Source organism: Penicillium citrinum (assembly GCF_028827155.1).
Source record: "Penicillium citrinum strain IBT 23319 chromosome Unknown utg000006l:1.0-3011923.0:1.0-3012962.0, whole genome shotgun sequence".
In the NCBI taxonomy this organism is placed as follows: domain Eukaryota; kingdom Fungi; phylum Ascomycota; class Eurotiomycetes; order Eurotiales; family Aspergillaceae; genus Penicillium; species Penicillium citrinum.
Window position 1 is genome coordinate 2,739,322 of NW_026622691.1, and position 23,638 is coordinate 2,762,959.

General features: G+C 47.8%; 6 protein-coding genes across 6 annotated transcripts; 2 read left to right on the plus strand and 4 right to left on the minus strand.

Moving 5' to 3' along the window:
• Positions 1-1,280: 1,280 nt before the first annotated feature.
• Positions 1,281-1,812, minus strand: N7469_007564 (CENP-S family protein; the record flags this gene model as incomplete). The annotated part of the gene is made up of 4 exons (XM_056646482.1): positions 1,281-1,398; positions 1,465-1,498; positions 1,606-1,729; positions 1,780-1,812. The coding sequence occupies 4 exons, from the start codon at positions 1,810-1,812 to the stop codon at positions 1,281-1,283; spliced, it is 309 nt and encodes a 102-aa protein (XP_056499923.1).
• A 415-nt stretch (positions 1,813-2,227) lies between these two features.
• Positions 2,228-3,949, minus strand: N7469_007565 (DUF1254-domain-containing protein; the record flags this gene model as incomplete). The annotated part of the gene is made up of 6 exons (XM_056646483.1): positions 2,228-2,313; positions 2,367-2,428; positions 2,476-2,856; positions 2,985-3,291; positions 3,409-3,467; positions 3,537-3,949. 6 exons carry the CDS (start codon positions 3,947-3,949, stop codon positions 2,228-2,230), a joined length of 1,308 nt encoding a protein of 435 aa, XP_056499924.1.
• A 1,003-nt stretch (positions 3,950-4,952) lies between these two features.
• Positions 4,953-5,522, plus strand: N7469_007566 (uncharacterized protein; the record flags this gene model as incomplete). The annotated part of the gene is made up of 1 exon (XM_056646484.1): positions 4,953-5,522. The coding sequence occupies one exon, from the start codon at positions 4,953-4,955 to the stop codon at positions 5,520-5,522; it is 570 nt and encodes a 189-aa protein (XP_056499925.1).
• Positions 5,523-5,782: 260 nt separating this feature from the next.
• Positions 5,783-9,467, minus strand: N7469_007567 (DDB1/RSE1 family protein; the record flags this gene model as incomplete). Its single annotated transcript, XM_056646485.1, has 5 exons — positions 5,783-6,091; positions 6,153-6,602; positions 6,671-8,550; positions 8,607-9,292; positions 9,373-9,467. 5 exons carry the CDS (start codon positions 9,465-9,467, stop codon positions 5,783-5,785), a joined length of 3,420 nt encoding a protein of 1,139 aa, XP_056499926.1.
• An 891-nt stretch (positions 9,468-10,358) lies between these two features.
• Positions 10,359-12,502, minus strand: cprA (NADPH--hemoprotein reductase cprA; the record flags this gene model as incomplete). Its single annotated transcript, XM_056646486.1, has 2 exons — positions 10,359-10,655; positions 10,715-12,502. 2 exons carry the CDS (start codon positions 12,500-12,502, stop codon positions 10,359-10,361), a joined length of 2,085 nt encoding a protein of 694 aa, XP_056499927.1.
• A 3,061-nt stretch (positions 12,503-15,563) lies between these two features.
• On the plus strand, positions 15,564-23,300 carry N7469_007569 (putative cell morphogenesis protein (PAG1); the record flags this gene model as incomplete). Its single annotated transcript, XM_056646487.1, has 2 exons — positions 15,564-16,148; positions 16,215-23,300. 2 exons carry the CDS (start codon positions 15,564-15,566, stop codon positions 23,298-23,300), a joined length of 7,671 nt encoding a protein of 2,556 aa, XP_056499928.1.
• Positions 23,301-23,638: the final 338 nt, after the last annotated feature.

Here is a 23,638-nt window from a genome sequence, read left to right on the forward strand (position 1 = left end):
GGAGAAATAATTAAGCTACAGTATAATTTCTACTTGACACCTTCTGATAATTTGCCACTTTCACGAGAATAGAAGCGAGGCACCAGATAGTGTCTTCTCTACTCCAGCTGTGCCAACTACGATATCCACTGTTTCAAAGTACTTTTAAACACTCAGGAGGTACGTCAGTTAAAACATGATGAATATGATATCGTAAGGTCCCAAAAGAGGGACTTCGTTGTGAGGGATAAATTTACTAGCTCAGACACCTGGACAATTGAAGAGAATTTATTGATAGCAAAAGTATTATTATTTGGTCACGTCCTAAGCACCATCGTCATTATTTCGGAGACAGAGTTTGAGAAAGCGTGCCATGATGCTGCGAGGGGTTCGATGAAGGAGCAGCCTGAAGGAAGATGCTGTGGGAGGGATAAAATCACTGGCTGGAGCGAGTATGTCCGAGGACATACTACTGATGTACGCCAATTGATACACAACGACATTAAATAATCATGAATTATATGGAATTATATGGATTATACTAGAAATTGAAATTCTACCGGACTGGATCATTTCAGTTGGCAAATATCATAATATGCGAAAGTAATGGGATTGTACAATGTCGATCCTTAAGCATGCCGATGAACAGGGACATCCCGATATTAACTAGGCAGAGTATGTCAAGAATAAGTAGACGTTGACAACAGTGAATAACAAAAAAAAAGAAGTCTGTGGACGGGACCGATACGCTGGCATCACAACACCAGAAGATAGCTTTCAACCCAATTTCACCAAATTGTACCTGCTGTTTTGCTTGATTGCCCGACAAGCTATCGCACACCTTGGGATTACTGATGCAGTATGCCAGGATTCACAAGAAGCCAATGCGGAGATAGCTGTCATTTCGAAGAACAGGGTCCAACTCTGAAACATTGGTCTGTATCACCAGGAATGCTTCTTATTTTTCTCCCCCGGGTGACTGTTGACTGACTCATTGAACATCCACTGTATGGTGCTCATACAAAGTACACACAGCAGGATATAGACCATTCGAAGCGCCACCAAGTGTCATCATACCGTGAGACGGGTCGATTTGAGTTTGGCAGAGCCACCGTGGATATCATGGTATTCATTATGGAAATGTGATGAAGTACATCATGCGTGACTGAACGACTGAGGTCTCATTCGGGATCCACTGATGAGCCCGAAGTTCCCAACGGGGAAATGCCCGGGCGATGTCTGGTGATCTTGATATTGACTTGGGACCAGCCTTGCAAGAAGATCGGGTGTCAAGACAAAATTCAGGAAGCCTCCTCACGCTGTTGTTCGACAAAGGCCTTGAGGATAGATTCCAGTCCCTCATTGCGGCGAGCCAGCAACATCACATCTGAGACGTTCACAGTTGAGCGCCCAGCATGCCTAGGAGAGGAGATCCGGTTAGTAGAGTCCAGGGTCCAGACAATATTAATTCTTGTTTTCACTCACTTGGCGAATGACTCGAGATCCTGGCTGACGGTCTCTGCGAGTTGTTAGTTGGGTAACATTGAGAGTGGGAACAAGTTCGAAGCATAGCAATTATACAGGGCCGAACTGGGACTCTATCTGAACTGCATAGATAAGACTCACCGATTTGAGCCCACACCATCTCAGTCAGGGCACCAATGAACTGAGGGGTTGCATTGACGCCTAGCTTGATGGTTTCCTCGTCCACGATCTTACCAATTGACAACCAGAGAGCAGATTTCAGACGCTACAAGCACAATTAGAGCAATAACCACAATATAGATTGTCTAGACGTACCTCTTCCAGCCCAATCTCCTCGTTTTCTGCCATGGTGGACTTTAAATTGGATTCAGTTAATGGTGAGGTGTGACGGCGTGAGGCGCGTCCCATACATAGGAGCCCGCGCTCGTTGATTGGCCACGGACGCGTCGTCGGGATTAATGTTAATCCGGCCTACATCGCTCCTGCCATATAAGTCTACAAATTGCATCTCACGCCTTCCTTTACGAGCACTCCGCAGGGTAAACACGTGCCGACGGCGATGGTCATTTCCATGTACAATTTGCACAAACTGCATCTATTCAACGACAAAGTTCCAAGTCCCTCTTTATCAAATTCCAAACAGTGGCCAATTGCATTACCATCCGATGTCTATCGTCTATCCTTTGTCCTCTCTGTGCCACAAGTATCCATTTCAGCGATAGAAATGGAATGTTGCGCCAGGGAGAATAGTCCGATTGGCCCTCTATGTAACAATAGCGTCCACTTTCTGCAGCAAAGGTGCTTTGTATTGTCCATTTGTTAGGCCATCTTCTTGAGCGTAAATGCGTACTATAACAATCCATTAGCAGTGGCCTTCATATCCCATTGGCAAGACAACTCACAAAGAAGAGACATGTCTCCGTCATTCGCAGTGGCCGGAAGCCAGCCAGAGAATGGGTCAGCTCTTTGTGAATTTGATCATTTGCTGTCTTCAAATTCTTCTACAATTACTTGGAAGTCCAATTCTTGGGTGGCTGAACATTTGCTGGCTGAACCAAAATCTGAAAAGCAGTGTCTTCATGTTCGTTATTTCCATAGATAAAGATGCCATCGCTGTATGTCAGGTTGGAACAATCCCCAAGCGAGTAAACATTCTGGTTATTCGCAATCAGGAAATGCTCCGCGTTATAAGCTGTCAGACTCCAGGAGCCCAGCTCTTGCAGTGGTGGCTTGCTATCGGACGTTAACAGGTAGACTTGATTCTCATTAAGATTGATTGGAGATTCTCCCGTGTAGGTCGGGTAAATAGACTCGGACTGAGTCAATTGGAGATAACCAGTCGTAGCAACAGCATGTCGGACTGGGTAATTTGTGCCAAAGTCTCCCTGAACGCTGGATCGGAGGGTAGTCCATTTATTGCCCAGGTCTATGCTATTCTTCTTGCTCTTTCAGCTACGATCATCTGTACTTTGGTTGCATTGAAAGAACGCTGGAGATTCTGGCCTTGCTGATGCGTGTACTTGCCGTTGTCGGTACCGGCAGCTTTTAGGTTGCGATCTATCCGGGCTTGGTCACTGCTATTCCGAAAAGGGTTGTAGGGTGCAATTCGTGCGGTAAGCTGCATCACTTTGACGGCCATGTTAGAGGAAAGTGACGAGCTAAGAAAGGCCTTCGTTAGTCGGGGGATCTCGTTCTTGTCGGCATTGTCGTCCTTGGATTTAGCGATGGTGTATCTCTGGCTTTGGTTTTGGAAGGCGTAAATCTTGTCGAGATCATCCGATGCCCCTGCCACGCCGTATCGAGGCTGCGAAGATCCATATGGAGTGACTGCAGTGATAATTCATTCGAGGCCATCGCAGTTCAAGTCCGATGCCCGCTTGCGCGTGATGTGACTGCAAGGTTCCGGTCCTGGCTGCTGAGTTATATCAGAGGTATACCTTATACCGTACTTTCCAGCTTTACTCTTTGAAGTACTCCCCAGATTAACATAAATATGTCCGTAACTGGTGCCACGACTGAGTCAGTACCCCTTCAAGCCGCAGAAGTAATTGCTTGGTTTTAGGCTTTCTTACATGTCGTAGATGGGGAAAATGTAGTATCGATCATATACCTCGGGGGTTTCAAAGATCAAATCATTATGTGACAAGTCGAGAATAGCAGCCGAATACAAGGTATCAAAATTAGGACTGACAACTTGATTGAACTCTGGGGTTGCTAGTGCTCTTTCGTGGTAGAAATTATTCGTCCCATTGGCCTGTTGCATGACCTCAATAGAGGAATTCGCGTATGGGTATGAGAAGAATCCGTACCGCATGATTCGGGTTATACAATTAGCCGGGTGCACCGAAGTAGGGTTGAAGTTTGAGTAGAGACGAACGGTGAGGGCAAACTCAGTTGCAGAATCAAGATGCGCGCTCTGAGTAGGGGCACCAAATGAAAAGGCTGTGAGGGCTAGTACGCTCACTGGCACAACAATTTTGATCATTTTGTTATGTTGATATCGCTCGGCTTCACAGGGGTTAGATTGACTGCTAATTTTTAAGAGTGGGCTACCAGTCGGGTCAAACAGAGGCTTTTATAACATTTCCATATTGTATAGATCTACAAATAAGCCAACGCGAGTATTTTCTCTTTTAGCAGGAATACAGCTGATAGTTGACAGAAGAGGAAATGCATTTTGCGATTACCTCTCCCGAATGAGTATGTTCTTGGATTTCGTCGAGGCGTAATCTGTAGGTTATAGTAATCGGCAAGTTGAACAATTGAAATAGAATCCACTATTCCTTATGAGGGAGAGTGTTCATGAGGCAGGGCCAACCAGGGCAAGGAGCAAGCAAATGACCTGAAAAATAAAGCTGTGCTTATGGGCCTGCGTCATTCGACAGCCTAGGATTTTGTAGAGCTTAGAACAAGGAATACAATGTTCTCTTCATTAGTATTCCATGTTGTACGTACCTGCTAGGCCCATCATACTAATGCGGATCTACAGTCTTCTGACTTAAAACATCGGGGATTTATATACTTATACTCAGCCCTCTAACATCCATGTCATTTATTAGTCCTATCAATCATCTCTCTGCTGGCCCTTCACAAGGTATAGCTAATAAATAATAGATCAAATATCATAGTTAATAGTTGTACTGCACTTGTACTGTAGTAGATTATATACTAGAAGCACTCTGATTGGTTCATCGGCCAAACAGATAATCCGCTCCATCTGTGCCGGCCTCCCGCGCCTTCCCAAGCTGGCAATTATCGCGCATTCAAAACGGGTCGTCGAACCTTCGAGTTTCTTCGAATTCTTCCAATTTTCCCTTTGCAATTTTCCCAGCAGAGTCGCTCGAACTTCCGATCGACTCTTTTCGCATTTCGAAACGGACTGCAGGCGTTTCTACACGCATTGAAGTCCCAGTCGCAACGGACAAGAAAAAAAGGGCAAAGTTGTCCCCGATCTTCCGCACCCTTCCTTCCACACCTCAATCTCCAACATGGCGCAAAATGAGCAACCCGATCTTGGTGATAAAGCCGTTGAAGCGGCGGGCGACTTCTTCAATCAAATCTATTCCCTCATTGAGACTGTTATCAAGAGATTCTGGAAGAACTCATGGGCGTCCTTTGCCGAAATGAGCGGCAAACGCTGGACAAAGGTCATTCTCAGCGTGGTATTTTACCTATTGATTCGGCCTTATATCGAGAAATTCTTCAAATGGATGCATGATCGCGATCGCGCCAAGGAGAAGGCGAAGAAGGAGGAAGAACGCGCTGCGTTCGGCAAGAAGAAGGCCAAAATGTCCGCCAATGCCCTTCGTGGTGGTGAGACAGGCAAGGTTTTGGGTGAGGTTGAGGATAGTGATGAGGATCTTGAGGCGGAGGAAGGAGAGGAGGATGTTCTTGCTGCTGCTAGTGGGGTTCCGGAGTGGCATGGTATGGCGCGAAAGCGTCAGAAGAAGTACATCAAGAATCTCCAGAAAGGACAGAAAGCAGAGAAGTTGTCTGAGGAGCAAATCATGGAACTTTTGGATTGGAGTGATGATGAGGTTGCTAAGAAGGATGCTTAGGGTGGTACAGCTGGAATGGCTGCCAATGCGTTATTGCTGGGAGAGATGGGATACGGTGTGGAACGAAAGTAAAATATAGACTGCTGTACTTTATAGCTATAATGTTGTATAATACGATACTAAGTTAGTACTTCGAATGTAATTCGGACAATTTGCATATCGAGTCATACTTCATTGCGTAAATCTAGTCGGTCGTTAAATATGGTGTTGCGAAATTGAAAACAATGTCTCCCTGGCTGTAAATATGATATAGAAGAACATTAATGCAGTCTTCGCAAAGCCTCGATTGTTCCCTTTACAACTTCCACGCCTCCATCCTGCCAGCCAACTTCCTCCGCAATCTCTTCTTGTAAAGCTGGATCGCAAGTCAAGAATTGCTCGATTAGCTCGCCGTCCACAAATCGATATGGCGCGTCAGCCGAACGAACGAGTGTTCGGAACGCGCGGAATTTGTCAAAGGGCAGATCACCTAGGGTTTCGACTTTGTCGGCGATCACGGTCTGGAGAGTCATGAGGAAGTCTTGATATTCGGGGTTGATTAGCGCAAACAGGTAGATGGATCCCTCAACCTAATTAGATATCGTCAGCTTATGCATTCCTACCACCTTGTTATGAGTAAGTATAACATACCGTTCCCATGAATGCCCGTGGTGTCACTGCAGCACTGGCGATTTGAGGGATTTGAATCGTGCGGATACGGTTCACCATCTCTCCCAAGCAGATCTCACTAGTTGGAATAAGACGGTGCTTATCTTGCTCGGTGACGCCGTTCGTGTTTCGTGATAATACAACGAGATTACCCTGCGCTTCACTGACAAGTAGAGTGTCATCGCCAACCGAGGCAACGGCTGTACTCCAGACAGTCTGGTAGTGACGTCCAATCTCCTTGAGTTTATCTGCGACGCCATTTGCGCCCTCGATGTATTCAACGATACAGACGCTCTTCATAAGATCGGCCACCATAATCAGTTTTCCAACGACGGTTACGTCTACCGGTGCAGTGGAGGTGCGGTAGCTTGCAAGTTTCTCAAGCTTCATGTTTGTGCCAGAGTTGCTATTAACAACTTTGAAAACGACGACCTAAAAAATGATGAGTATTCAGGTCAATAAACTGATCAGTCAGACTTGTCTTCAACAGGATAACTTACGGTTTTGACCAAGGCTGCAACGATATGATCACCCATCATCGCCAATGCTCGACATGCCCCCTTTACCGGCAACTCCGCAACCTGCGTGAGCTTTCGTCCATGGTCAACCTCCAAGACCAATATCCGCCCGCGGATTGAATCCTGTCGGTCCTCGTCCATATAGGCAGTACCGACAATAAATCTATCCTTGCCGCCAGGGAATCCAGCCCGAATGACACTCTCAATTAACTCCTCCGGGTTCAGCTCGATGGCGTCCAACCGTCGAAACATGATCTCATCTGCAAGCACAAAGTGGCTTTTCACAATTTCCACTCCATCTTCTAACTTACGATCAATTGTTCCGAGACCAAAAGCTTTCTCCGTTGAAGAATATGCAACACGACGTACTGTAGATCCCATCGGGAGCGTTTGGATCTGGGTCGTGCGTTCCTTATCCACCAATCCGATCTTGAGTTCGCGTGCAGTCGCAACGGCAATTGCCTCGGGGAAAGCTTCAGTATGAAGGTGACAGATACGAGATGCCCCTTCTGAGTTGACAGCGGAGTAAATGATACGACCTTCCGAGCCATATATCAGGCTGGGATTCTCGCATGTAGCAAATACATTATACAGGCCGTCTCCTCTGGGTAATTTCTTGAATGTTGGCTGCTCGGATCCTAGGATAAGCTTCGTCATATTTCCAAGCGAGTAGTCCTTTGTTTCCAGTGAGAAAGTGATGACACTGCCATCAGCCATGGAAATGAACAAAGTGGGCGGGCTGTTCGCAAGTACATTAGTCACGAGGACTGACCGAGGGAATGCTTCGCCTGTTGGTCCCAATGACTTGGATTGGATCTCGGAGAAGTCATCAATATTCAAGACAGATACACGAGCAGATTGAGGGAAGCCAGCAATGAAAACGCCTGTCGGCTCAAACGGAACAGTGACGCCAGAAATCTGATGGTCCTCGTCGAGCTCTTTCTGGGAAATGAAGCGAGCATCGCTTCGAATATCAAAGGATGCAAGCACTCGACCACCAATTACCAAAACGAGATGATCATCGTTAGCTGAGGCAGCAGTAATTGTCTTTTGTTTTGGCGGAGTCCATTCGAATGTTACCATCCCGCCTTCAATATCAGCAATCAACGCTCTCTTCTCCGTCACTTGTAGGATTCTGCCTCCTGGTAAGTTGGTAGCGAGAAGGGTACTTTCTTCAAAAGCAAGGCCTAAGAAATTGTCCAGTTCTTCAACTTCTCCATCGACGCTGAAGCGGAACACACGTGTTTCGTCGACGAATGTCACAAGCAGAGTATCCAAGAATTCACCAGAGCTCTGCACTTGCAAGCCCCATAAATCTGTAATGTGATCCATTTCGCCTAAAACCCCAAGCTCGTCCATACCAACACCGCTCCGTACACTTCGTAGCGTACCGTCATCAAAGGCGCCAGAGCCAGTGACAATACGGGCTTGGCCGGATGAAAACTCGTGTGTATGGCTCTCACTCGTACGGTTACCCAAATCCATTACCGTAAAGTCCAGAATTGGCGCAATATTGGACAATGTCTGGATAACCTTAAAAGATCCATCGCCAATCCGCAGGACTTGGGAATCACCCTGGTGAGACCCGACGAAGAGCACTCCTCCACCGAGGTACACGAGCACCGTCGCACGCGATGTGTTTCCCAGCCAGTCGAGTTTCCATGATTCCACGTGGCCCTCGCTATTCAAAATTAACATGAGGAAGAACAAGCGGCCATAATCATCGGCCAGTAACCATCGCTGACTGTCGACTTTTTCCCAGGCTACAAAAACAGTAGCCTCGTCTAAATCGCGTGTGATCATGTCATTTGCATCATCATCGATATACTTAATTGAGGTCTCGCCAAGTACAATCAGTCCACCTGCAGTAGTCAGCACATGAAAAGCAAACCGAATAGTACGAGGAAGAAAGGAATACCTAGTGGGGCAGGGATTGGAATCAGGTGGGAGGATCCCATATCAAGCTCATGTCCTAACAAGCCTCCTTCAAGTCTCCTCTCTGAGGGTTCTTTGAAAGTCGCATCCGCAGAAACGTTTGAGGTTCCCAGACTATACTCAAGCTCTCGAATACGCAAACGAACTTTCCTCTGGTTATCCTCGTATAGCAGTGCCAGATAAGGCTTGACGGATGCAGAATGCAGAAACGCCGAGGATCGAACGAAGAGCTCATCGATGCGTGTGTTGGTCGGTTCCCCTAGTTCACCTACTTGAGGCCAATCTATTTGTGCAGCAGCTTGGGAGGGTTTCCCTCTTTTCTTGGTTGGTTCCACGATCGGAATCACGACGATCACACCCTCGTAGATTTCCAGCGTCATAAACCGCCCGCTAGGATCAAGTAGACACCGCGGCCCTGATTGGGATTCCCTGGATGAGGGTTCGGCGATGTTCACATAGCTGCGTGCTGTCTTTATTTGTTGTTGTTCTGCATCCCAGACTAGCGTGAAGTAACTGTACTGATCTGTTCCCACGAAGAGGTGGTCTGTCGATGAATTCGCCGGGGCCGGTAAACGGGTGAGCATGGTGACTTGCGCATAAAGCGCGCGAGTTGAGGCGAGGGTCAAGCCATCGGGGGTGAGCGTATAGAATTCGAGTCGATTTGCTTTACTATAAAGACGATCGTGGATTAGCTCTGCCCGGTCTCACGCTGAGCTTCGCGTATCTGGAGATATGCTAGTTACACTTACGCAACCACAAGGCAGTCTTCTTCCGCATCCAGAAAATTCAACTTCACCGCATGTCGAATGCCACTTGCGCGGTGTATTGGTACCACATAAGCCATAGTGACGAAGCTGAGGTCTGCAGTCTATCACGACTTGTGCAGCGTGTAGCGTGATGAGAAGCTGTCAGAGAGGAGGTTCGGGATCCGGATGTGATAGGCAGTGGGAAAATATCTAATCAAGCCAGTAGATGATGAGGAATGGCAATGGTCAGGACTAGAATTGTAAGAGTCTCATCTCGTGGGGAATTGGGGGATTGCGTTGTTGCGGGGAGTTCGCAGATTTGCCGAGCGGTGCCAATGACGACGTTCGATCCGGCGGTGCAGCAACTTTCCGCTTTGGTGAATTTCAAGCGTGGAGGATCAAGCTGGGTATTGACCATATATTTATAGCAAATGGGATGAGTTAAAGACTTACTTCGAACGAATGAGTAATTTTTGAGATGGAATTTCTATATCATTATACTATACCTATAGTATAATTTAGTTTCTGACCAGCATAGTACTTGAGGCACGAGACCACCCACGTTATTAACACTATAGATCTAGTGTAGCCCTAGAGCACCTAGATGGCAGCCCTATATATACTGGCCCCAGTATATACACCGGGGTGTATATACCTATATAGGTATCCATATAACTTACTAGGTAGTAAGTTATATTACATAGGTATGGATAGTAAGTTACGTTGAGTCATCTGGATGGATTAAATTCTTTTATTTCAAGGTGTTAAGTCCTTGTTCTTTCGTTCTCATAAACCGATACCTCTACCAACGGCCATAACCAATAGGATACAAAAAAGAAGAGAAGCAATGCCGAAAGGAAATATGAGAAGTCGGCAACCCTGAGAACCGAGAAATGTAGCAGCCGAGAAATATGTGCGCTGGATCATCTAGACGTGAGGATATGACGAGAAAAAACAGCAAAGGAAAAAGGAAATCAATAGATCGTCAATCATGACCAAACATCCTCCTGGTAGCTGCCGCTACTCCGCATGTGCTTAACCATCTCCTCGCCACGCTCGGCGGGCATACCGCGTTGCTCGGCGATAATGTGTCCCAGCACCAAGTTGACCTCACGAGCCATGTTGGCAGCGTCACCACAAACGTAGAAATTGGCCTTTTGCTTCAGCAAGTCGCTGACCAACGAAGCATTCTCCTTCAGACGGTGCTGAACGTAGACCTTCTCGCTACCCTCACGAGAGAAGGCAGTGATGATCTTGAGGGAGTCGCCCATTTGTTCTTGGAATTTCTAGCAAATCAATTAGTATAAAGCATTAAGAGAGAATTATGGGAGAATATATGACATACCTTGAACTCCTCCTGGTAGAGGAAGTCCTCATCGCGCTTACGGCAACCGAAGAACAGTAAAGTAGTCCCGACCTTCTCACCCTTGGCAGCAAGAGCTGCACGCTCCTGGATGAAACCGCGGAAAGGAGCAACACCAGTACCGGGACCAACCATGATAATGGGCTTAGAGGGATCGGAAGGCAGCTTGAAGTTGGAGTGACGGACGTGAACGGGAACGTGGATACCATCATACTTGTTGCGAGGACCGGTAATGGAGTAAGTCAAGCCGTGGGGATCGGGCGACGGGTCGCCATTCTGCTTCTGCTTCAGAGCCAGAAGATAGTTGGTTGTGACACCCTTAACCATATGCGAAGCACCAGGCAGACGAACGGACTCGACAACAGCAGTAATGCTGATCTTGTCCTTTTGAACCAGAGACGAGGAGGAAATGGAGTAGTACCGAGGTTGAAGCTTGTTCAGACCCTCAATGAGTAGGGAGAATGGGACAGCGGTGAAGTGCTTGGAAGTGATGCTTTGCAGCGCCTGTGCGATATTGTAGCATTGGTTGGTGATCTTCTCGTGGAAGTAATCCTTGTCATTACCCAGACGAACGATCTCGGCCTTGCTCTGTTCATCAGGGGCGAAGGCAGCGAGAGAAGAAACAAATTGACGAGAGACCGGGGCGCAGACCTCCATGTAGTACCGGACGGCAGCATCGTAGGTGGTGGGAGACGGGATAGGAACCTTAGCAGTGACATCAATACCCTTGATGTTGATGACCGAGTGACGCTTGTCCTCAAGACCAAACACTTCCAAGAACCGGTCGACTTCGGCTCCAGCGTTAGTAGGCCAGATAGCGATGTGGTCACCAGTCTGGTAGCTCAGGTTGCTACCGCTAATGCTGATCTCCATGTGCAGGCAGTTGCGGTCTTTGACGGTGAACAGTTCATACGATTCGACGATGGGGGCAACGTAAGGGTTATGCGCAGAGTAAGGGCCCTTGGGCTGACCCTGGCGGTGGGCAGCAGTGGGCTCTCCCAGGTAAACCGAGTCGTCCTCGGGGGAGGCCGACTCATCCTCATTGACAGAAAAGACGGGTTCGTAGACAGCTTCGCGTTCCTGGAGACCCATCGCATCGGAGAGGGCCGTCCACATGGGTTCCTTCCAGGCAAGAAAATCCTCTTCCATAGTACCGGCACCATCATCACCCTCACCAGCGGATCCAATGCGCTGAGCACCCAATTTGCTGAGCGCAGTATCGACATGACGGACCATGGCGTTGTAGTGTTCGTAGGTGTTGTTACCGAGACCGAAAGCGACATACTTGAGGGAGGACAGCGGGGAATCATCAGCGCCGGCGCCACTCTCAAAAGCGACATCCTCGCCGGTCAGGAACTGATAGAACTCCACAGCGTTATCGGTAGGCTCACCCTCACCGTAAGTGGCGAGAACGAAGAAAGCGACCTTGTCCTCGGGGAACTTGTCCAAATTCTCGTAGTCATAATCCTCAATATCGGCAACCATAGTCTTGAGACCAAAACGCTGGGAACCTTCCTTGGCGAGACGCGAGGCGTAGTCCTCGGCGGTACCAGTTTGAGAGCCATAGAAAATCACACAGTTTTTGCCTGTCTCCTCCATTTTTTCCACAACATCACGAGTCTTGCCACTCTTTGCGGCACCATTGGCGGCGGCGGAGGAAGCATAGGGATCTTTAGGAACGGCCCAGTAGGTACCCTTGGTGAAGTAGGCAACGCTGCCCACTAAAAGAGCCACCAGGACGATCAAGTCGAGAGTATCGAGTTGCGCCATGGCGAAATAGTTCTCCTCCGTAGCGCACGAAGAGGCGGGCCACAACAAGCGAAGGGCAGAATGCGCGGGTGGGGGAGGAGAAAATCAACCACAAGGGAAGAAGAGATAAAACAAAAAAAGAAAACAGGCGGAAACGATCCCAAAACCACCCCAAGGTCGATCACGAGTACTCCGACAGGGAGGAGAGATCGAGGCTTGTGATATGAAGAGAAACAGATCAAGAAGGGAAATCCCCCTATTCGAAGAGGCAAAGTGGTCTGATCAGCCTCCGGTCGGACAAAAGTGGATCTTTACCTGCCGAGGCGCATGCACCAATTATCCTAGCAATAGCAGTATGAAAGGCATGCAGGACGGAAGATAACGATAATCAGATTGAATCGAATCGAATCGGAGATATCTATACAAAAGTATACTCCTTGAAAAAAAAATAATAAAAAAATAAGAATCCAGTATATCCAGATATACAATAAAAAGAGAAAGAAAGGAAGAGGGAGAGAGAACAGACTTGGAGATGGAGATTGATCGCGGGGAAGTGCAAGTTTATATTTGGGAATCTATTCAAGGTTCACCGGCTGGCGTCCTCGGCTGCCGGGGAAGCGTGCCTTTCAAGACGGGAGTGCCGTGGGGGGGGGGGAAATTGGGGGATCGGAAGTCAAAGTCGGCGGTTGCACAAGGATTGGGGAATCTCTCTTTAGGCGTAAGTATTGGATCCCCCTAATCTGTGGTATGCTAATGGCAACCCCCAAAAGTGTGTGTAGTTCACCGGAGCCAAAGTATGCATGCCACTTTGATAATCCTCGGGTAAAGCCCATTCGGCAGACTCGCCGGCAGACTCGGTCTGGGTACATGATAGTACTTGATAGTGTACAGTATAATGCATATATTTAGGTGTACAATTATGTATATTCTAGTAACGGATCGGACGGATCAGTCGGTCTTCCGCATTCCGTCTTGCCTCTTCGGGAATGCGGATGTATTCCGCTGGATGTCATTGAGTAGTTAATCTGTAGTTTAATCCATAATCTCTTTCATAGTTTGAGCATACTTCTAGTCTATTCAATACTTATATACTTATATCCAGAACAATTATCTCAAAGCGAAGCAAAAGGCCCCATGGTATACCAACGGACTTCACTGTATGTACTGCTGATACTTTGTTGATCCGCCTTCCCCGCACATTCACGGGTTGCTGCTTCTAGTGCATTCGACTTGCTCATGCCTAGGCATTAGTCTCCCTCTTTCTGGCATTTGCACGCGATGTTAAAGTTCATCCTTGATTTACTCTTAGAGGCATATGATAAACTATCATTTTCCAGTATGGGCATACTATCTGTACCCTAGGTCCCTAGGGACCTAGGGTACGGTGCATATTGTTCATAGACAGACTATTCCTATTGATTCTACCTTGGGTCCGCTACCGTATGCAATACCAAAGAGGTTGGGCACAGGAGATATGTTGTAAGCAAGGCACGTGTTTCACGCTACTGAACCATCGGATACACGAGCACGTAATTTGAATCTCAAACCCAGACTTCTGTATAAAATACTAGGTCCTTCATGAGACGTCTCATGTGAATTGGCTGCACTGAACTTTGTTAGCGTGATAACTTGGATAGACATACGGGGTTTCCACAGATGGTAACATGTTATCAGTGCTAGTCTTACATAGCTATTGATAAAACTACTGGTAGCAGTGCAGGGAGGGTATTGGTTGGATCTTCTCGTACTATGAGGTATGCGAAGATCCAACCATAAAGTTGGGACGTGCAGTTTATACAGTGTAATTTTCGTTAGTATAAAAATCCAATTCGAGATCTTTACCTAAAACTTTAGATAAAGATAAATGTATAATTTGACATTGATGGCTTGGCAAAGACTTGGGCTTGAAACCAATACCTTAAAAAGTGGCCTTGAAGGTATATATCTATCAACTACCTACTTGATCTATACCTATAGATCAAGTAGGTAGTTAGGTATATATCTTGTGTTCACACATGTGTATTTTTATTTAAAGCTAGTAACTCACAGTACCTGGACTCTACACCAATGAAGATACAGTGTCCTCCCCTCTCGTTCATACATACGAAAATCCATCGTTTATATCCTACAATCCGAAACGAAGGAAGACCGTTCGTGGATCGTTGGCCCAAACTGCTGGGCTCATTCCTGACGCAATTGGGGCTATGAAATGTGGGGAAAGAGAAATTAGGAGAAAAGAAAATGAACCAACATGATATTTGTCCAATACTACAAATGCTAATACTATGTCTATTAGACAGCGTAGTGTGCGAGAAATGCCACTATCAAATTGTTGATGTATGAATATACTATAACTAAACGTCGCTATACTATACTACAGTAGAGTATACCGCCCCAATGGATCCTCAGTCGGTCTGGGGAATATAGCAGACAACCCCTTCTATTGGTCCGACACTTCAAAGAACACTGCGAGAGCGTTCTTAATCTATTAGAAACCCTGCCCCATCGAAATAAGTTCCACCTAGAGTCCTAAAGAATATATACGTAGAAGTATCAGTTGCCCCAGCACGGTAAAATTGACTACTGTACTCTGTACATACAGTACGGCAAGGGAAAAAAAGCGGTCCCCGTGCGCTCCGAATCAACATCCCAAAAGCTCTCTTTCTCTCTCTCTCTCTCTCTCTCTCTCTCTCTCGCCCTCTTTCTCGCTTTCAACTCAATCTCATCTCTACCCCCTGAATTGGTTTAAATGTTCTGAGCCGTCATGTTCCGCTCACTGCGATCTGCTGACATTCATTCGGCTGCCTGCATGAGATTCGAGCAATGAGTCCTTGACTTGTCGCAATCAGTAAGTTTCGTTGGGTCTCCCTTGCGGACTCAATCACATCACACCAGATCACCCCTCCCCACGAAATTTCGCCTGACCTGTTGCCCTTTCAAAGTGACATCTCATCCGGCCAAAAGCGCTGGCCCCGGCCAGCAATCTACGCTGCCTCCGCTCCCCGACGACCTTAAAGCCGTCTCGCATCCTTCCCTTGCCTCTTCCGAGCGGCGAGCTCCCAGGACAGCGCAATCGACTCCGATGCACAGCCGTGAGTCGTCTGCCGTCCGGGGAAGAGTGGCCGACCCTCCAACATTAGCGCCGACTCTTCAGGCTCGTCGCGGTCATTCCGGATCCAAAAGTCCCGATGTACCGACCGGTCGCCCTGCAGGATATGACGTGGGATTGGAAAGACGACCGTCGAATTCGTACGGGCATCACCGACAGACTTCTATCGTCCATGGCATGCAACACTCGCGTAACCCCAGCATGGCTGGCTCAACTGCTTCTGCTAGTCCCCTCAGCCCCGAGCTGATCGCCTCTCTCGGCCGTGGCGCCTCTTTCGATGAACCTGGTCCCACTCGGCTCGACTCACTCGATACACACCCCAATTACCCAAGTCCGGCCGGAGCCCCTATTAGCCATGGACAGCCAGGTTCATTAAGCACTATCCAAGACGACGATATCTCCGACGCGATGAATGGAAGTCCTGTGAGCGTGGCTCACAAGAGAATTAATTCCGGAGGTGCATCGAGACGGGATCGTTCCCACAGTCGTTCCCATTCGAAGCATCATTCCGAATCTAAGACAGTGGGGGAATATGCGCTACATCATTTATTCAACTCTGTGAGATACCCAGGAAAGCCTTTGGACAGAAACATAACACAAGCTAACTGGCTATTCGTCTCATAGTTTGTTGGTCAAGCAGACAGCAAGATCAACCAGGCCATCCTCAAATTGGGAGAATCCGAAGCACCCGTGGAGGAAGTATGCGGACCAGGCGCTGATTCCGATTTCGATCAATTGATCTCGGCTCTGGGACATATTGCGCGACAGAAACCAAAACCGCTGATTGATACTATCATGCTATGGAGAAAGGCCAAGGGCGATGCTGCTATCACGGCGAGACAGATGACAAATGAACAGGTATGCGGGGCTGGTCAGTCTCTAGAAAGGTGTCATGCTAACCTGACGCAGCCCAAGCCTATTATCACGGAAAATGGAGTCCTCATGCGCCGCAACACGGAACCCACGCAAACTCCTACAGATTCAAGTGCACCAGCTGAACGCGCCCCGCAAGCACCATACCTATCTCGCCATGACGATGTAGCTCTGGTAGAACGGCGAGCCACTGTATCGGTCTATTTGGTATGCAGGGTTCTGATTGAGATATTCAACCAAAGCAGCCTGGCATCGATTACTCTTGATATGGCAGACCGTCTTGAAGATATCGTGTTTGGTCAAATTAAAACGGTCGACCCAGAGCAAATTTCGGCTTCGCCTCTCCGCATGGCCAACTGGAGGATCTATGGGCAATTACTAGGAATCATGAGCGAAGCAAACTTCACTAGTGTTGCTAACCGCTTCTTGAGCGAGCTTGAAAAGCTCCAAAAAGACGAAGCAGCCCGTGGCCCAACTCGCGAGGGTGATTCTAAAGCAGAACTCTTGATCCTGGGCATGAGATACCTACGCCTCCCCATGAACCCTGATACCTGGGGTAAGTCATGTGATTTTATGCGGTCTTTGGGACGATTGTTCGTGAACGCCCACGGCCAAAGGATCAAACAAGCCTATTGCTATGTCATTGAGAAACTCCTACTCCCAGTGGCAGCGAATCCAACTGTCGATCTTTCCATTCCCCGATGGAAGGAATTTTTGGATTTGATCCAACCGCGACTTGCGCAACTCCTTACCAAGCCTCGTCATTGGGCTTCTTCATTTTCTTTGAACGTCTTATTGCTATGTATCTCAAGTAAAGAGACCTTTACTGCACAGTGGTTCTCGATGATTTCAAGTTTACCCCCGAGGTTAAAGGATCGTCCCACCCGAGCACCAGCTCTTCAGGCGATCTGCCGACTTGTTTGGACTTATTTCTTCCGCTATTCCGATTCTCCGACAGTCACTCTCCGCAAAGTAGAGGAAGTGACTAAGATAGCGTTACCGACTGGACGTCGTACGTATCTCAGTGCGGAGCCGACTTTCGCGGACCCCCTGATCCAACTGATTCGGATGATTGGCTTCAAGCATCCAGATGTTTGCTTCAGAAATATAATTTTTCCACTCATCAATAGTGATCTGTTCCTGTCTCCCCGGGAAGTCAAGATCGAACAAATGGAGCCAGAGAAAATGGTTATTGGAATCCGCGCATTCCTGGCCACCATGTCCGATCTTGAGACTAGCGATCAGCTCTGCCCTCCTTTCCCAACCGGGTCTCTTCCTAATCCTTTCCTGGATTCGGCCACTCCAATCTACTTCCATCGACCACAGTTGTTGACAGAGCCTAAAGTTAGCCCAGCAGCTCAGAAGTCTGATCCCCCATTTTCTCCCGTCAATATTTCAAGACTGAGTGCCAATGTAAAAGAGTACTACCTCCGCTTCTGTGAAGTACTTGGAAAGATCACTATACTCTGTGATAACACTTTTGGTGGTCAGGCAGTTTTAGATGAGAAATTTGGTGGCACTACACCCAAAACACCGTTGACAGAAGCGTTTGGGTTTGGACGTCGTGACGACCACGTCAACACGGTGGATCAAAAGCAAGGATTTTACGATCTTTTGCATGTTGCAGTCCAAGCTTTACCTCGATGTCTTTCAGACCATATACCTTTCAACTCATTGATCAATCTGCTATGCACTGGGACCGCCCACGTCCAGTCAAACATTGCCAAGTCATCAGCAGAGTCGCTGAAGTCGATTGCTCGGCAATCTCACGCGCAGCAAGTCACCATCGGCTTCGCGAGGTTTATATTTACCTTTGATGCACGATACTCCACAATGTCTGACGAAGGGATGCTTGGCCCCGGTCATATTGAGTCAACATTGCGACTTTATGTTGAGCTTTTGCGCATTTGGATCGACGAGATTAAGCAAAAGACCAAGGAAGCAGCGTCAGACCAACTCGAAAAATCTATATCTGGAAGTCGAGCACTCCATCTCGATCTGTCAAGTGTACTTGCACATGTAGAAGAGATCGAGTCTCATGGACTCTTCTTCTTATGCTCCCAGTCTCGAAGGGTTCGAGCTTTCGCCATCAATGTCTTGCGTCTCATCACTGAGTTTGACAGTGCACTTGGCAAAGAAAATACAAGAATCATTAGGATCTTGGAGGCTGATTCTCAGCAAATATTGGATGTAAATGACGAACAGCTGTCAGTCGCGGAGAGGAGTCGTATCCAAAAGGGCAAACGCAGAAGTGCGTCACAGAATACCCTGATCGAGCTCTGTAGCAGCGAGGTATCGTATGACTCTACGCTGTGGGCAAAAGTATTTCCCAACATCATCAGGGTCAGCTTCGAGACCTGTCCCTTCGCTGTCACTCTGGGCAGGGAGATTGTGTGCGCGCGGCTTGTTCAGATGCACAAGATGATTTCGTCCCTAGCTGAGCGGTCAAGACCGCCGCAGTACTCACCCGTGGACGTCTATCAGAGTCGGCCACTGGGGCGAAGCAATATGACTGCAGAGATCCTGGTCGAGCAATGGAAATTGTATCTCGTAATGGCCTGTACCACCGTGACGAGCGTCGGTGCTCAATCTCAGAGCCAGCTAGCAAATGCCCAGCACACGCGCAAAGCTTCAAAGGGAGCATCATCTTCTGATAAGATCAGTTCTGCTCGGAGTCTTTTCGCTTTTGTCATTCCCCTTTTGTCCGCCGAGAGGGACTCAATCCGCAATGCAATTGTGGTAGCACTTGGCTCCATCCACAAGAATCTTTATCGCACACTACTGGAATCTTTGCAGTACGCAGTGACGACGTGCAACGAGGAGGCCAAAATTCGAATCGGTGCTCACCACCGCACCCCAAGTAGCTCCCAGCGGGACCGAAGAACGGATCGACTAAGGACTGAAGTGACACATGTCTATAAGTTGACTTCTCATTTCCTACGAGAACCAGAGGTATACAATGACGATTGGGTCGTGAATAACCTAATCACGTATGCAAAAGACATTCGCATTTTCTTGAGCGATGCCGACGTGCAGAAAGACTTGGAGTTCCAGCGGCTGCGATTCCACTATTGTGGTCTGATGGAAGAGCTGTTCGAAGGTGTAAACCGTACAAAGGACCCATCACGCTGGATTCCATTTGAATCCCGCAAGTCCTCTTTCTCTCTCATGGAGGACTGGTGCGGGTACTCGCCCAATCAACCTCACATCAATGAGCGAGAGCAGCAAATGCGTACATTTGCTGCGACCCAGCCGCACGAGGGTGGTGAGATGCGAAACGTTGCCGCTGCTATGGAGATCGAGAAGAAGAACCTGAGGGCTGCGGCATTGAGTGCAATGTCTTCTCTTTGCGCAGGACCGATTAGCATCTCTACGGAAAGTGGATCTGTGCTTCAATTCGATGTTAGTCGAATGTTATCTTGGATCGATATTATCTTCGGTGACCGAAGTGACAAATGGCACGCAATTGGTCGTCGCGCCCTCAAAAATCTCATCATCCACAACAAGGAGCATTCATATTTGATGGAAAGATCGGTTGAGATGTGTTACGTTTCAGAAAGACCGAAAGCTTTGGAAAGTTACTTTGAAGTCGTGACAGAGGTGCTTATTGAGCACCCTGATTACCCTTTCAGATTTTGGAGAATTCTAGGTGCTGTCTTGGTCACACTCGGAAATGAGAAGCGCGAAATTCGCATGAAATCCGCCAAACTTCTCCGCAGGATCGAGGAGCGGCAGCAAAAGAGCTCTCGTATTCAAGATTTCGATATCAGTATCTCTGACAAGACAACGGCCGTATATAAACTCGCTCAATTCGAGACCTCCAAGCGACTGGCTATCCTACATGCGGATCTTGCATTTACGTTGTTTTCGGAGTTTGCCTTGCATTTCCGCAATCTACGGCCAGATAGCCAACGGAATCTAGTTGCTGCTATCCTGCCATGGGTCCAAACCATGGAGCTGCAGCTTGATCCTAATGGTGGCCCAACTGCCCGGTCTTACATGCTCCTCGCCAATCTGTTCGAAATTACTATTCGTTGCAGCACTACACTTCCAAATCAGGTCCAGGCACTATGGCAAGCGTTAGCTACAGGCCCACATGGAGGTAATGTCCAGCTGGTTTTGGACTTTATCATTAATCTATGTCTTGAGCGCAAAGAACAGAACTTTGTGGAATATGCCAAACAAATTGTCGTCTTCTTGGCTGGAACTCCGGCTGGTTCGAAGGTTGTTGAATTTTTCCTCTTGCAGGTTGTGCCGAAGAATATGGTACAAGAGAGAAAAGACACTACTGCACCACCACCTGACATCAAAAACCTCCCATATGTTGCAGACCTGAGCACTGTCGTTCCCATTGGAAGCCAAAAACAAGCTGGTCTCTCACTCGGGCAAGTAGCACTGATTTTCCTTGTTGATCTCATGGTTGCCCCAGTCACACTTGCTTTGAACGATGTGATTAAACTGCTCCATGTTGTCCTCATCCTCTGGGACCATTACACTACTACTGTGCAAGAACAAGCGCGAGAAATGCTCGTTCATCTCATCCACGAGTTGGTCGCTGCCAAAATGGAGGACGATTCCCCTCCTGGTGCTCGGCAATTATTCGAGGATTTTGTGGAGTCGATTCGGAAGAGCGATGCAGCCGTGATCTGGGAGTATGAAGAAAATTCCGGCAAGGAAGACGAGGCTGAAGATCGTCGAGTACCTTCTGCCATGGCCACGGTGACTCGCGAGGTGATCAATTTCTTCAGTTTTGCCTACGAGGGTGTAGGTGAGTTATGGGCCAAAGAAGCGTTGAACTGGGCCACGTCTTGTCCCGTTAGACATTTGGCTTGTCGGTCATTCCAAGTTTTCCGCTGCATCTCGACTTCTCTGGATTCAAGAATGCTGGCGGATATGCTTGCTAGACTATCCAACACTATCGCGGATGAGGAGACTGATTACCAAACATTCTCTATGGAAATTCTCACGACATTGAAGATAATAATCAGTTCATTGGCCCCCGAGGACCTGCTGCATTACCCTCAGCTATTCTGGACTACGTGCGCCTGCCTCAACACCATTCACGAAAGCGAGTTTATTGAAAGTCTTGGCATGTTGGAGAAGTTCTTGGAACGAGTTGATCTTAGCGATCCGGGTGTTGAGACCCAACTCATTGAAGACCAGCCGCCTAAATGGGAGGGCGGATTTGATGGTCTACAAGATCTTGTGTTCAAGGGCTTGAAATCGTCCGAATCACTGACTCGCACACTGGATGTGCTTCATCGTCTAAGCAGCCTTCCCAATAATGGTCTTATTGGAGACGGAACAAGACACTTGTTTGCTATTCTGGCTAACCTGCCACACTTCCTCCAATGCTTTGAGGAGGACTTCACGGATCAGAAAGCCATTACACACGCCAGTCTCCTGGCGCGTGTGGCAGAAAATGAGCGATGCCCACGACTTGCGGCCTCTTTGTTTGGCTTTGCTAACCAACAATACAAGACGGAAGGTGTTTTCTTAGATCACATCATCACGGAGATCAAGTCGTATTATTTCCCTCACCTCGATTTCCAGTGTTTGATCTTCTTGATGGGTCTCCTCACCAATACCACCGACTGGTTCAGAATCAAGACCATGAAAATTCTTTGTGTCTTGATCCCTGAAGTGGACATGCGTCGTAACGAGGTCACTTGTCATGGCCCCGATCTTATTTCGCCATTATTGCGACTCCTGCAGACAAACCTCTGTCCCCAGGCTCTGGAGGTACTTGATCATATTATGACAGTTGCTGGCAATCCGATGGAACGACATCACCTGCGCATGAGTATGGCCTCTGCTACTTCATCTCGCGCAATCCGCAAAGAGTACGAGCGAATTCAAAGCTTGTACGGTATTCCCGAACCCTCCGGTTGGTCCGTGCCTATGCCCGCTACTCAATCGACAATGACTCGGAACAATGTTCATGCTGTGTTTTACACTTGCGCCGAAGCCGATGAAATGAACACGCAAGATGTCATGACACCTGACGTGGAGTTCCGATCGGATGAATTCAATGATTCATTCTTCAAGGTAAGGGCAGATACGATGAAGTCCATTGAGACTCAAACAGATGACAACATTGGAAATATCGTCCAGAAATTGGACAGTCTGGATGATTTCTTCGATGAGACCAGTGTGCCTACACTTAATTCGGTGGCTCCACCAATGCTCCGAGGATTCACCGGAAGCTACGTGGATACCAATGCACATCTATATGATCAACAAACTGCGCCAATCTTGAGAAAGTCGCTTGCGCGAACAGGCTCTACCTCTTCATTTCACAATGGCCTCGCAGAGTCACGGCCACCTAACCTCCGATTTGATGGCCCAAATATGCCGTCTCCGGTTGCAGTAAATACGCAGCTCGCAAACCAGAATTTGAGGCCCGTATCCCATACCAGATCTGTCACATCGCCAGCCAACAACCTGTTTGTGCATACTCAGCCACCTGCAATCCATGAATATCCTTCCATAGGTCACAATGACTCTGCGTTTTTGTCTGATGATGACATGGAGGAAGCACATTACTCGGACTTTGACGAACATCCTATTGGGAAGCCTCGAGCTGCGCCTCCGCCTCCCATGGTTCGCAGCGTAACTGACGGTCCCCACGGTCCCCATTCTCTGGAGTCCATGATCCGCAGCGGCATGCGTCGATTAACGGGTGGTTCAGCCAACAATCGAGATAAGGAACGACAGCGAGACACACTTCGAGCTCAGCACCGTGCTATAGTTCAAACAGCTAGCTCTCCTCGTGTACCCAAAGTACCAGAAGAGTACCTGGCCGGTCCAACCAGCCACCCTACCTCACCCAGATAAGAGCCCATCCGCGGCTGGCTCCAATATATACAACCGGCTTACGTGTTGCGTTCCATCTCTTTTCCTATTTCTGATCTTTCGAGCCCAGGGCATTTCTCGGGCGTTTGGATATTGAACTTTCATACCCTTTTGTTCATTTTTCTTTTCTTGAGATGCAGTGTCTATGTTGAGGCATCTCTGGGGCCTTGTATACATCATCATCACACTAGGTAAAAGTACCTTTGATGCAGATTTAGCGTGAATTATAGGCATTATAGAATACACGGATCTGGTCTAGCTGAATATCAACATCAATTGAAATCAACTACTCCATGCACTGTTCAATCATACATTATGTA